At 39.0% G+C, this 15,442-nt stretch overlaps 1 protein-coding gene across 2 annotated transcripts in view; it reads right to left on the bottom strand.

The window, feature by feature from the left end:
* The window catches only part of AHNAK2 (AHNAK nucleoprotein 2), a 63,962-nt gene that overhangs the window by 23,602 nt on the left and 24,918 nt on the right, over positions 1–15,442 (bottom strand). The window contains exons 2-6 of one of the 2 annotated variants that reach the window (XM_065749232.1): positions 5,052–5,122; positions 4,193–4,282; positions 3,407–3,463; positions 2,694–2,835; positions 765–946 (exon numbers count right to left, since the gene is read on the bottom strand). In XM_065749232.1, the coding sequence (XP_065605304.1) occupies positions 765–946; positions 2,694–2,835; positions 3,407–3,463; positions 4,193–4,282; positions 5,052–5,122 (542 nt within the window). The remainder of the gene's footprint in view (positions 1–764; positions 947–2,693; positions 2,836–3,406; positions 3,464–4,192; positions 4,283–5,051; positions 5,123–15,442) is intronic. The other variant, XM_065749242.1, reaches the window with a different exon arrangement.

The following is a 15,442-nucleotide window of genomic DNA, read 5'->3' as shown; positions in this document are numbered from 1 at the left end:
AACAATAGTTTCTAAACCAAGTGTAAAACAGAAATGGAAACAACACAGAATAAAACAGGTAGTATAAAATATTTAGAAAACTCAACTTTGTATTTATGTTATCTACCTGTTACATTAAAAAAATCCTAACAATTGAGTAGATAATTAAATCACGAATTACATTAATTCAGTGGATTTCATGACTGTAACATGTAGACTTAAGAAGGTGTACCCTCTTTGCAAAACACTGAAGTAAACCTAAGTTTCAATAATTGTCTATATTACTGCATGACATAATATTTCTAATAATGTCTGTAAATATATATATTTTTGTACATAAAAAGAAAATTTACAAGAAGAATTCTGAATATAGTGAAGGACTGTGAGGAGCTCTTGTCTATGTAGATATGAGGGATTATACATATATTTAAGAGACATATCCTCACTGAGATTTTGAGAAAAATATTTACATTTTTAAAGAATACTGAATGTAAGCAGTACAGTTTATCTGAGCTCATTTTGTCAGTGGACTTAACAACAATAATAGTGCTGACTTACCACCTTACATCAAGGCTGTGGCTTTATCCAAAAATCTATACATTTCACCTTTATCAAGATGAAAATTTTGAGTAAGACTATTTTTATTCTAACAGGTATTGATTTTATTACATTTAAACACATGGCTGTGTCTTAAGAACACAGACGAATGTATTTTCTATTCTATATTTCCATGTAGCTTGTCACTGTAGTGTTATCCAAACTTTGTAAACAAGAAAACTAATGACCTGACTTAATCGTTCCTTTTTGTACTGAGCTGCAGAGTGAAAATGTTCTAGCTCTTCCTTCCCAGCAATTTTTCTTTTCAGGCTGAATTGGACTCTGTATGGCTCGGAATATTGAAGAATCTTGAGTGCATCTTCGTATTTGATATTATCAAAAAATATTGTAGCACTTAGAAGCTGATCACCTGCAAGAGGAATCAGATATCATTTTAATCAGTTTGTATTCTCTTGTGATTCTTCAAATTCTGTTGTGTTAACATTCACACCACTCATTTAAAATTGAAAATTATGTTCACAGTCTAGGTTCAAAGATTCATAGATACATTAGGTTGGAAAGGACCTACAATGTCATCTAGTCCAACCATCCTCCTATCACCACCCCTACCCACTAAACTACTAAATCAAATCCCTTAGCACCTCATCTAAATGCTTTGTGAACAGCCTCAACCACCTCCCTAGGCAGGCCATTCCAGTTCCTGACCACTCTTTCACAGAAAAAAAATTTCCTCAAATTTAATCTAAATCTTCCCCGGCGCAACTTCTGGCCATTCCCTCTCATCCTGTCATTATTTATCAAGGAGAAGAGGCCCACCCCCTCCTCACCACATCCCCCCTTCAGGAAGTGGTAGAGTGCAATAAGGTCTCCTCTGAGCCTCCTCTTCTCCAGACTAAACAATCCCAGCTCCCTCAGCCGCTCCTCATAAGACTTGTGCTCCAGGCCCCTCACCAGTTTTGTTGCCCTTCTCTGAACACGCTCCAGGGCCTCCATGTCCTTCTTGTAGTGAGGGGCCCAAAACTGAACACAGTACTCGAGATGCGGCCGCACCAGAGCTGAGTACAGGGGGATGATCACCTCCCTGCTCCTGCTGGCTACACTATTTCTAATACAGGCCAGGATGCTGTTGGCCTTCTTGGCCACCTGGGCACACTGCCGGCTCATGTTAAGCTGAGCATCAACCAACACCCCCAGGTCCTTTTCCTCTACACATTCTTCAAGCCATTCTGCCCCAAGCTTATAGCATTGCATGGGGTTATTGTGGCCAAAGTGCAGGACCCAGCACTTGGCCTTACTGAACCTCATCCCATTGAGCTCAGCCCAGCTATTCAGCCTATCCAAACCCCTCTGAAGGGCCTCCCTACCCTCAGGCAGATCGACACATCCTCCCAACTTGGTGTCACCTGCAAACTTACTGAGGGTGCACTCAATCCCCTCATCTAGGTCATCAATAAAGATATTAAACAAGATGGGCCCCGATACCAACTCTTGGGGGACACCACTCATAACGGGACGCCAGCTGGACTTAACTCCATTAACCACTACCCGCTGGGCACGGCCCTCTAGCCAGTTCCAGTCTAGCATCACAGAACAGTAAATCATCCAGTCAAACTGCTCTGCCCTGGACAGGTTCTTGTTTTGAGCATGGTCAGCTACAGCATGTTGCTCAGGTCTCTCAGGTTTTGAATACTTATAAGCATGGCGACTCCATAACTCCTCTGGGCAACCTGCTTCTGGGTCTGATCACACTAGTTATATTTTTCACTATTTAGAATTTAGAGGTTTTTTTCTTATTTAAATCATGACTTATTGTAGTTCTGTTGCATAATATTTTGCAGAAGAATCAAAGGCAGGTTCTTTGTAAATGGAATAATAACTTGATCTTTTCATTTTAATTTAATACTACTTTCTGCGTATTATTTTCACCATTTGAGTAAAAATAAGATTTACAGTATATAATACAATTCACATTTCATTACTCTTTAAGAAACCAATTTTAGAAACTATTATTATGGAAAGGTTATATTATTAGCTGCTTTGGCATTTATTATCTCAATTGTTTAAAGAGATGACAGATCAGAAGGTATCTATAGGCAAACACATCTATGTGCTTTATTGTTGTAAGACTATAAAAAAATCAGAAAATCAGACTGTACCTTCTTTCAGACTAAACACTTTTGAAGCAGGAGATTCCTTGAGTACTTTTTTAATAAATATTCCTTCATTTCCTCCACCAGCCACACTAAAACCACTAGCACCAGCTTCCACTTCTGTTTTCAAGGTGACTTCCATTGTCTCCTAGGTGTAGAAAAAGATGTGAATTTTAAAAGTATTCATTTGTATCGAAGTGTTTGAGATCATATAATTACTGTCCTCAGGTATGTTTTCAGTAGCTCGAGAAAGATTGTATAAAGTAGAGAATTCACCTGTTTGGTGTGGGTGTTCTATATTAAACTAAGCACGTGTGTTAGGCCATGATGCACTGGAGCCACAGGGAAAATATATTATAATTTTAAAATGAGAAACATATGGAACTTCTTAGGGCTGAAAGATGCTTAGTTCTTAGTTCTGTGAAAATGCTAGACACTTGAATTAAGAGTTAACTGGTCAGAATAGGAGCTAGTGCTGTGCTGTACTCAAATCAGAGAAGACTACAGAGTGTTTAGAAGAATTACAGAAGGACACCAACCTAGGAAGTAAATGCACACACCTGTGCAACATCTGAACAACTTGTTAAGTTCCTGGCCAGAATAAGTCTAAATGATTCTTTACCCATTTTTATTTCTGTCCACCCATCAACATCTGTGTTATGTAACAGACTTTTTTTTCAAACCACATACATAAAACAATTGACTGCTTTTACACTGACCTGTAGGTGACTCTGTTTTGATTTGTTGGTAGGATATTTTTTGTTTTCTTCTTGCAGCTGAAATATAAATTTCAATTATCTGATGTTCAAAAGTTGTGCTGTCATAACACACAACAAAAGCCCTGCCTCAGTTATAAAGCCTGTTTTTGAGTAAGAATTGGGGCTGACTTTGTTGGCAATAGAGGCAAAACGGGGATCTACCAGTGCAATGTACAGTGTAAATGATTTAACTATATTATCCCCAGCATTAAATTAGGTGGATAAATTTGAAGGAAATGGACTCTGGAGACCAGCTGTATTAAGACACTGAGAATTTTTATCATACAACACACTTCTCACACTTTCATCTTTGTGAATAGAATACACATTTTTCATTTATTTGACTTTCTGCATCAATTTCAAAATGTTGCCTACTCAACCTGACTGCAATAATTAAATCTTTACTCTTGAATAATTAACAAGATATACGTAATTTTAAAATAAATACGAGATTCAAGCCAATTAAATATCTTAATTATGGAAAACATTGCAATTTCTTGATGCTTCCTGTCCCAGGTTCCTTAAAGAATGTACTCAGTTGTATTTTTTCCCAAGAAACAAAAACATGACCAACAACAAATCCAACACCACATCAATGAACATAGCCTAGACTTTGGTGAGGGCAGGAAGACAATACAGCTCAACTACATCATGTACTTGACATAGGAGTCCTGACTAGCTATAGTAGATACAGCCCTTTGAATCAATTCAATAAAGCCATGCCTGCATAAAAACTCAGTGTCATACCTTTAAATATTCTTCTTCTATGGAATATTCATAAACTGGTGAGGATCCCTGTGGCCTTGGACGGATGTCTTCTACTGCCACTTCATTAACCTGCAGGAAAGAAATGATGGGTGGGAAAGACAAATCCACCATTAAACAGTGACCCATATTTTTAGGAGTGATTTTCTAATCCCCTGTGTATGCATCTTTTATTAGTAATGGTTAATGAAGATAAACCAGTAACTCTTTGATCAACAATATGAAGGATACTGTGAAAGTAATGCCATCTATTTCATTACGTTGGCCCGCAACATCAGAGATGGACGTTGGTGGTATGGCAGCAGAGAATGAACCTTCCCACCACAGTGGGAGCAGTGAGGTAGTGGGTGGTGCACTTCAGCAACACATCATCATCATAGCAGCTGTAAAACAGTGGGTCACCTCTGCTGGTTCAGACAGTTACAAGCATGGCATGCAGGCTCTTGTTGATCAGTGGAGAAAATGCATACCTAATGGTGGCGACTATGTTGAAAAATAATGTTTTGTAACTGAGAACTTGCTCCGTCAAACAGTGTTATAGGTGTCTTTCTATCTGGTTTAGTTTCCATGGAAATAAACATCAAGTAACAATTAAACAAGGCTGTAGTTCTGCCATCTCTTACTTCATTTCCATGGTTAAACTTTGCATCATGTACCTTCAAACTCAATTGCCCTCTATAAACAAGCAAACCATGTAAGAATCCTAGGAGGAACCTGGATGACAAACTCTCAGCAGACTTCTGAGTCAGTCTATGGGGAATCTAAGCCAGGTAAAGCTTTGAATAAATGGGATTGCTGTCAGCACCCATAGTTTGCTAGGTTTTGGGATTAAAAAACTCACAGAATCTTCATCTTCTGCATCAGCATCAGCATCTCCTGGAGGCTCTGCTGGTCTCAGCTGTCGTCCAGAACCTGAAAGCAGCACACAGGTTGTAAGAGTTGATATAGGCTGTGCAAAGCAGAGAGCAAAAGCTGCCAAGCCAACCCCCAGCAGCGCACCTGGGAAATGTGCATGGCTGGCTTTAGGAAGGCCTGCTTTTGTTTAAATTCCTTATCTCATCAGGCTGATCTTCCCAAAGTGGTTTTCATCATGAAGTTTTGATTGATTGTCATACAGACTGTTTTCATGGTTTTAAAAGTATCCAGGGCAGAGAGGGATGGGGTAAAGGAGACAGGCTGTTTAAAAGTAGAATTATTTTGAAATGCCTGAAGTTGGGCAACAAAGAATGAAACTAGAATTAATATAACATCATTTTTAGCAATTCAAGCTTACGAAGTAGCTGACAGTGTGGCTGAGCTGCACACTCCATGATGTGCAGGATATTCTAACACAGACAGAAGTTTTTGTTCTGATGATTACACATCCTTTCTGTCGCTATGATATGCTATTTTCAAGGCATTGGGTGATCACTCTCTCTCGGGTCTAGTTCTGCAACTGCCATTAGCACACATAGTTCTGGCTTGCCTAAACATATCCTCTGGATTAAAAATATGCTTGAACACTAGAGAAGACAGCCACAAGCAACACTGCATGACTCTTTCATTGTCTACTTTAAATGAAGAAATATTGGGCTGGAAAATGATTCTTCTGACTGTGGCTACTGCATGCTGTGTGTGCAGACAAGCTACTACGTATCATGTATGCATGAAATCACACTAGAAGTTGCTAAACTCTGATTTTGATAGCTTGTTTTCATAGTTTACTGATCTCCTACATTTATTTTTTTTTCCTCATCTTTTTGCTTATGAATATTTCTTAGTGCTGGCAAGTTCATAAAAGTGCCATTCAGTCAGTGATGGACTACTTCATTAAGATCAGTGGTGACACTTTGCTTCCAATGGAAATGTCCCATATCAGGCTGAGGCCAAGATTCCAAACATGACAAAAGAGAGGACACCTTAGCCATATGTACATCATTTCAATCATCTCAACCATCTGCCTAATTTTAGCTCCAGAGAACAAGGATCAACTTCAAAAAATTGCAAAAGCTCAACAAAATTGGAAAATTTTGTTTAAATGTGTATTTAGAAACGTGATTTTAGACATCTCTGTTTAAAATTCTGGAATTAATTCATGAAATTTTTCACCACATCCACCTTAATAAGTATCATATGGAGAGAAGACCTGCAGGACTGAGGTTTTATTGTTTAATTTGTTTAGTGCTTCTAAAAATTCAAGTGCCAACAGCTAATTTTATGGCTGTTACTAAAATTCCAAGAAATAGTAGGGACTTAGACTTGTGACACCGCTGTATTTTTCACTTGGGAAAATCCCACCCACAAGCTTTGAAGTCCAGTAGAATGACTTAACAGAATAGAGCTTTGGGTTGCTAGAATGTTTGCTCTTCAATGCAGCACTTTAAGGCTAATTCTGCATCAATCCCTGGTGGCTGCCAATGATTTTGCTACTGGAAAAGTAAAAGGAAAGAATTATCTGGAAGGATTCTTGGACTGGTTCACTGCTGTTTCTCTTGTTTTTCTTTAGTGATGTTTTATTTGTTTAGAACTAGAGCACTGCAACTGTGGGGTTCTCCTTTCTTGGGATTTGAAAGGTTCTGCACAGTTTGCAGTTATTTATCACATCATCCAGTAGGGTGTAGCCTACAGGTTCTAACACAAGTAAAACTTTTAAAACCAGTTGCTTTAAGCAAAGGATACTCAAAGGACACTTAGAATGATTAGGCAGCCAATAGCTTCAAAATCCTCCTGTTGCTAAGAGCGAGCTACTCATAACCCCAAGATAATTACATCACTTCCCACAGTGAAACCTGAACACTTATTTCCCATCAAGATTACATTTTAAAACAACAAATGACTCTGCCAAGTCTTGTTTAGCATGGACGTGGAAAGGTAGATCTGGCCTGGAAGATATCTGTGCCTAGATCAGGAGAGCTGTTTCTTATTTTTCATCAGCCATTCAACAGGCAAAGCAACGCTGTATGAGGCACACGGGTGGTTTCACTTGCTTGGATACTTTGGATACTTGCTGACAGGCGGTTGTTTTCCTCATCCTTACCAGGGATCAAGGTCTGACAAAATGTCAAATGTCATCAGAAACATCCTGTCCTGTTTAGGAGCAAATCAGTGAGTGTAAAAGGCCTCTTTCAACCACCTCGTGATTTCCTCAGACTCTGTCTACTTGTATATTAATTCTCCTCCCTACCATAGTCAACCTATGTCATAGAAGACTCGAACCCCTCATTCCCACTGTAGAGAAGGCCTAAGACTTGCTTCAGATTTTTTTCCTTAAAAGCAAATCTGGGAAAGAGGGGAATTACAGTACATAAATGAATTCCATTTTCAGCAAAGCCTTCTTTCTGTGTATAAGAGATTGTGCCAGTAAACTATGATTTATATGCATGTCATTTTCATGCCCCAAATAGTAGTGATGCCAACATTTTATAGGTTTCAGATTTTTTTTATAAGTCCTGGACAATCAATGCTTTGTTCAGAATGTTTTCATAAACAAGATGGAATTTACATCAGTGACTCCTTCTAAAAGCCAGTGAACTGACTTCAGAACAAGGGAATTTTTTGAAAGTAGACAGTAGGAGTTATATAGAATGAGACTTTTTCATATCATATGACTGAAATTTGTGTTTGCTTTTTAAAATTCATTTTTAAAAATTATTTTATCTCTAATCTAGCTGTCCAGCTGGGCTGTTTTGGGTAAAACTCCAAAAATGTAACACCAGTTCCGTTTCTTTTGTGCACACATTCTGTGGGTAACAGTTTCCAAAAACACATTTGAGATATTACAATCAATTTAAAGTATGAAACTGTCATCTAATTCAAGTAAAACTATGTATTATATAAATTAAACAGAAACCCATCCTCAACTGGGACATTGGCATATAAATTTATCATAATCTGAATGTTTTAAAATCAGGTTAACAATATAACAGCAAATGATCATACCAGATGTGTTGTTAAAAAAACAACAAAAAAACTATAAACTATTTTGCTGTTCATTCCAGATTGAATGCTTACAGATTGTATTCCCTCCTCTGCTCTTAGGTTTCACAACACAGTTATGTCTGCATATGAATTTAGTGAATTGAAGTAGTCTACTCTTATTTTTAAGTATGCAACTTTTCTTCTCATCAACTCCTTCGGCATTAGATTTCCTGCCAAAATTGGCTTTGTTTTGTTTTGCTTTATTTATTTATTTTTATGGGAACGAACTAAAATGCTGCTGTTGTCTTGTTTTCCCTGGGATTTTAACCTAGATTGGGTAAATCTGAGAAGAGCTAAGCAATTGTTGCAGCGCATATATCTTTGACAAAGATTAAGTATCGCTCATTCTAAGGTGAGATCCTGATCCAGGAGGTTTTCTTTTGATAAGTACTGACTGGCATGAATTATCCAACTTTGCTTCAACACTGGGTTTCTCTTAATAGACAGAAACCTGAGCTGTGGTAAACATACAAGACACGTTTATGCTTTGCTCACTTGTTTATTATTCTTTATTAATATATGAAAGCCACAAAACTGAACCTTTTCTCTACTAGGATTTTGAAGTATACTAACTACCATTTCTTAGCTGTGGTAAAACAAAAACTTTTCCATTTGTTCAGTGTTGACCTGGCCTTATGGAAGTAACAGCTCTGAGTGCACAACCAGTTACAGAACTCATGCTTAGACACTGGCAAGGCTAGGATAGGACATAATCTCTACTAATCCATAATAGCTCCTGCTTTCTAAATGGAATGCCTTTCTTGAACTAAGCACTGTGCCCAAATCTTTTGTCTATGGCTTGTTCTCCCTCTCTTCCAGGTATCACAATTGCTTGGATTCTTTTTCTTCCCTCAGAGCCCCACAGCCCTGTCTGACTCACTTCTCATATTTGAAATAGAAAATATTTAGAATAATTAGAATATTTAAAATTCTAGTTCCCAGTTCAGAAAAGCACTTGATAACAGGAACACTATGCACATGCTTGGCATTTAACTTGGCCTCTCAAGAGCACATTTTCTGATAGGTAAGTTCACCTGACTTTAGTTTGCTAAGAGAAAACCTTCACTTTGAGGTAATAGGCAAAAAGGTGTTATTCAAATATTTTACTTTTTCATTGGCATCCTCAGTGTCTTTCATATCCAATTCTATTTTTTATCTATCACAATCCATGGACTCAACTATTTTCTAAATTAATGCATGTGTCTTACACTAGGTTCTTTAGATTTCCAAGGCTATCCCAGGAGACCGAAGACTGATGAATAAATGCAGATCAACCAACTAGCTAAAATGTTATTTCAGTTAGGCAGCAGCATCAAGTATTTGAGCTCACAACTGAAAAATAGCCTAAAACCAGATTTGTTAAAAGCCCTCACAAAGTAACACTGCAAAAAGATTACCTTTTTCTATCTCAGCTACCATTTTCTGAATATGAATCCTTGGCACTTAAAAAACTCTACCCCCTACTTTCCAAAATCAGCTGAACTACAGAACTCTGAACCCAGAAGGAGATCTTTGTGCTCTCTTAGCTGCATCAATTAGCGATGAGCCACGATCTGCCAATCCCCCTGCTAAATACTGTTCTGCAAATGATATATACAAGCACAAAAATAGTCAATATCAGCAATGGCTTCAAATGTTTTACTATTTCTCTTTGTTTCCCCCAGAGCTTTTTGCTTCAGCTCGAATTACATATGGAAGTGATGACCTCATGCTACATTGAAGAATACGTGAAGCCTTTAAGGGCTGTTGTTAAAAGGAAACCATGGCAGATTGCAGGCTGCATGGCAAAGAGCATCTGCCTTAACACCACAGCTTGGATTCAGCTGCAAATTTCCTTAAATGTAAGTGCCAAAGTTTGAAGAACAAGAAAAACCCAGCAACTAAGAATATGCAGGGTTATGCTAAGCAAGAGGGGCTTGGCTATGGCTGTTCATCCCTACCATACACATCATCCTGGGCAATGTGGTGGAACAGCCACATTCTTCCAAGTAAACAATGCTGTCTGTGTGGCAAACTATCCTGCAGGCAACGTTTGGCGAAGGTAAGAATCTGAAACAAACTGCAACTAACCCATACACGTGCACCATGCTACTTAAGGAAGCTTCCACGACATTCAAGGCATTACTGCTAAGCAGCTCCAACGCTGGGGAAAAGCATCAGCTAAAAACCGAGTGGTCCATTTTCTACAGAGGCCTGCAAGCACGTTTTAGAGAACTAGTTTCATTGCATTGTCCCGCTAGATCCCTTGGGCTGCATTACAGCAACTGCTGGGCAGGACTGCGGGGCACGGCAGGACCGCAGTGGGAATGCTGTGGTTGTCACTCTATCCGGGCAGGACTGCTGGCAGTGGGGAGGTGTGGGTGCAATGTCACGCAGAAGGCTGCCTCTCCCACCCTCTGCCAGGAATGCTATGTTACTTCATTTGAACCACTGCCAGCGAGAGAGCAGGGGCACCCAGCACTCCACCTAGGTGGACTAACTTGTCAGCTCCCAAATGAACTATTGCCACAGTGGAAAAAGCAGCCATTCTACCCTGGAAAATGTGGTAGAATGAGGAATGGGAACCCCTGCATTGAGAGAGGGACCCTCCCCACCAAGCCCTGAAATTCTAGGCTTCTGTGGGATGAAGACCAAAGGTCTAGCCCGTGGAACGGTGATAATGATGATGCATGCAGCTGAAGGGGTTTAACAGGCCTTCCTATCTGCAGGATGCTATCAGAACCAGTTTAGTCTGTGTTTGAGCTCTACTCCCACCTTTGTTTTGCATTTGGTTTGGTAAAACCCCCTGGCTGCACTCTGTCACTTAGCTGCATATTTGTACCGTGATGAATGTAACTGAGCCTTCGAGCTGAAAGCAGGAGCTCAGAGCAGTGCTGAAGGAGTGGCTACTCCCAAATAACTAACGTGTGAATAGTTTCTTTCCATTCAAGGCATGAACAAGATGTTTCGAATCAATGCCTTGGTATGTTAAGCTGCCCTTGGCGTAGTACCTCATTAAAAGCCTTCAAATCATCTCATCTCAAAACCTTCTGAAATCAGAAAATATACATGTTATGATCATCAGTCTCCTGTCCTGGCCAGAGAGCTGTTTGTAAAGTTAGCTCCTACTTTCATCAAAGAGAACAGGTCTCTGCTCTGCAAAGCAGAGAAGCATTCAGGAAACTAAGGTTTCTTATACCCCAGACTGGGCTGTGTAGGTTTTTTCAGAGCATTTTGCACAGGTTGACTAATATCAGGGAAGATATGGAGGAGCACTGGCATCTGAGAACAGATATAAACACTACCATAAAAAGAGAAACTCACAGCCCCCAGATGAAAAGAGGAGTGAATGGCTTTCCTGTGTGTGTGTTTATTGATAAGCTCTGTCCGCAGATTTCAAACTATTAAAAGCATGCCTGCTTGCGCTTCACAATGTGAACAAAACCTTTCATGATGCCGATCACAAAGGAGCTCTTAGTTTTACAGTCATACATCTTTCCTCTGATGGTAAAGATAAACTTAATAGAATCCATAGGACATTTCAGACCATCAGAACAAAAGCACCCTGGCAGGGCTCTGCACACTCTCAGCTAGAGTCATATTTAAGCAAGAAAAGCACAGGGGATTTTCTTTCTTTTTTTTTTTTCTTTTTTTTTGTCCATTGCCGAATTGTAGTTCCCCAGATCATGGGTTATAGTGAGTTTGATCCAGCTATCACTATTTTCCATTACTTAGCTGAAATTTACTGCAACATGATTTCAGGAGTTCTCGTGATCAATAAAAGCATTTAGCTGCACCCACACTATTCTTCTGGTGCCAGAATAAAACATTTAGTAAAATATTTGAATAGTCCAATATTTCACCTAAAACTGAAAAAGAAGATTGTAGGAGTAACAGTGTTTGAAAATAAACTCCCTACTCAAGTTTGTTGTGAGAACTGCACTAGTATGACGTCCAAAACAAACAGCAAAAGAAGGCAGTAGTGGCTGATACCTGACTTTTTCTCTGATTTATCCTTTGTCTTGCTGGTTAAAACATGGCTGAAAATGGCAGTGTGAAAAAGGCAGCTGGAAAATACTCTTGGCACCAACAAGACAACCAGGGATATTACTTTTTTTTTTTCCCCTCAGAAATAAACTCCTCCACCTATATAGCAAACAAGTCCTATAAAAGTGAGCATGAAGCTGCCTTTCTCCCATGGGCAGTTCTCTTGCTGTCCTCCCTGCTAGATAGCTACGAATTCAGCTCTTATCCTGGCTTGCCTAGAAGCAGAGGCAGGTGGTTGCCTATTACAGATAAGGCCCATAAAGCTCACACAAATTCACTTTCCCACATTCCTTCTTCTCACTGATTCATCCCCCCAAGAATCTAGGCTTTTCCCATAGCAGACTGCCTGCTCCTTCGCCAAAACACAGCCCTGTCCAGATTTAGAAACAATCAGACAGATCTATTTATTAAAAACCATCATTCTCCCTGTATAGTCTTGAGCGACAGCCCTGGAAACCAAATTTCTCAGTCTTCAGAGAAAGTATTGTTTGAGAAGTAGTGGCCACAGCCCCAGGCAGTCTCTTAAAGTAGCTCAGTGGTGATCTACAAAATCATAGAATCATTAAGGTTGGAAATGACCAGCATGATCATCTATTCCAACCATAAGCCCATTCCCATCACACTACTAAAACACGCCCCTCAGGAAGTAGCAGGGTGAGCTGACTACTGCCTGCTCTGTCACTGGTACATTAAAGAAGAATGATAATTCTCAGTGCTTTTGATAGGGTGCACGTTCATCCCCCTAAGAATATGTCTGAGAAGATCTACTAACATTATGTAAAAAGACCAAACCAACTGATACAACTTTCTATAAATGCTACTTGTCACTCCAAGTTAAAAACAGATTTTTCAAAAGGAATTGCTCCTCAAAACCACTGAAGAAACATGACAACAAGAATCAATGTGGTATAAAAAGGATTAGGTTGGACACTAGGAAAAATTTCTTCTGCAGATGAATGGTCAGGCACTGGAACGGGCTGCCAAGGGATGTGACTGAGTCACTGTCCCAAGAGGTGTTCAGGAAATGTATGGATGTACCGAGGGACCAGGTTTGGTGTGGAAGTATTGGTGGTAGGTGAATGGTTGGACTGGATGGCCTCAAAGGTCTTTACTAACCTTGGTGAATCTTTGATTCTAAGATTACATTTACATATTTTATATTTACATAGTTTAAGCTAATGATTCTTGCAGTCTAGGAAGACCTGTAATTCCCTTTACTCCACTGATAAAATTCAGTCCAAAATTCAGTATCCAGATGTAGCTATATTAATGGAGTGATGTTACTGTGCATGTCTCCCTAGTATGCTGGGTACAGCCCCTCTCAAAACGGGAATGCAGGAAAAACCCTGCAGCTTTTCCACAACCTTTTATGGGGACTTTTATATAAATAACTGCCATTGGAAACAGGTTTTCTGTTTGAGAGAGAGTTCCCTGGGCAACTTGTTTGGACATAAATCATGACAGAAGAAAATATCTTCTAAGCTTTTAAGTTCCTTAATGTATATGTAATACCAGAGATATGGGGAAAAGGTGACAGAAAATACTTGTGGGAAAATATTCTACATCAAAGATAAAGTTAGTTGTTCCCTCACTTTATTAAGATAAAAATATTTTCTGTCAATAAACAGTGATGCTAGCAAGATGGTATTTGGCACAGCTCAATTTATCTTGTTTTTATATAGTGTAGGGAAGTCTCCTTAAAAATCAAGAATTTCTGGAAACAACCTGAGAGTTTACAAAAACACAAAAGCTCATTTTCAGCTAACTTCATGCACTGAGTCAATTAATAAATCAATTCATATAGCACTGTTCATTTCAACATAGTTCAAATCTGAACTACAGACTGAGTTTTCAGCCCCAAAGTGCTCAGTTTTCAAAACAATTCAGCAGGTAACCTACCAAATTCCTCTTAAAACCACTGCTTCTTTTGGTTTTGGTTACTTGGCACTCACCTCCTTTTTGGAAGGCTTTCCCTAGCAGAGGTATACCAGAATTCTCTCTTGCCTCAGCATATTCTAAACTTCAGTTTGATAATGTTTTTCATTTACAAATTCAATTTGTGAACTTAACAGTACTCTTTGAAATTAGAATAAAATAATTGAGGCTAAAAAGCACTGGATTTATGTATTAAGTTATAGAAGAATTATTTGAATAATCTCATTTTCCTCCTCCACACCATTTAGACAGGCATTGAGACGCCCAAAAATAACAAAGCAGAATGCTTGCCTAACAGATTAGATGAAAACATAATTTAGTTAAGGAAGTAGATTTCAGTTTTATGTTTCACAGGGGCTAGTATAAACAACAGGGAAAACAAAACAAACAAAAACAACAACAAAAAAAAAAAAAACAGTTTTGAAAGCCTCATTACTACAATCCTGGATTTCTTTTTGATTAAAGACTGAAATAAAGAGAAATTAACTGTGCTGTAGTTCATCCATGTAGTAACTGGGAGAATAACTGAGAAGGGTGGAGTTGTTTGAAAGCACCAAGAAAGCCATTTTTGGGGTCTGATGATCAACCCCAGGGCTGATTCATAACAGTTGCAAACATTCAGACCCCGTCTGTCATATGAAAATAATGCTATTTTATGGAAATTAGTAACTTTCTTTATCATAATGGTCTGTTCACAGATAGGGTAAATATTTTTCAATTCATTTAAAACAGGATGTGCTCCTTTTGAAGGCACATGGTAATATTTTTATGAACAGCTGTTCTAGATTCCAACTAACATACAAGAGAGTTTAAATTACTTTTTAAACGTAATTGAAATCAACAGCCTTGCACCAGAGTAGAATTGTTGTAACAAAAGGGAAGACCCTGGGGATTCAGTTACAGTCCTTGAGATCTACTGCAAGTAGATGGGTTCAATTTTGTTCTCAAGTGGCTTAGTTAGAGTCATTTACACCTGTGCAACTGGAGGACAAACCAGCAGCTTATCTCCACTTTGCAGAAGCCAGGTAGGCTGCCTGTGGAAAAACGTACAGAAATACCTGATTTTTTGCACATCCTTGTGAATCATATCCAAGCACAGATACAGGCTGGGCAGAGAATGGCTTTAGAGCAGTCCTGAGGAGAAGGATTTGGGAGTATCAGTTGATGAAAGATTCAACATGAGCCAGCAATGCATGCTTGCAGCCCTGAAGGCCAATTGTATTCTGGGCTGTATCAAGAGAAACCTGACCAGCAGGTTGAGAGAGGTGATTCAGCCCCTCTACTATGCTCCTGTGAGACCCTACCTAGAGTACT

This window comes from Cyrtonyx montezumae, unplaced genomic scaffold (genome assembly GCF_038088225.1).
Source record: "Cyrtonyx montezumae isolate F1298 unplaced genomic scaffold, pur_monq_1.0 scaffold_10, whole genome shotgun sequence".
Lineage (NCBI taxonomy): Eukaryota > Metazoa > Chordata > Aves > Galliformes > Odontophoridae > Cyrtonyx > Cyrtonyx montezumae.
This window is presented reverse-complemented; position numbering and strand designations above follow the sequence as displayed.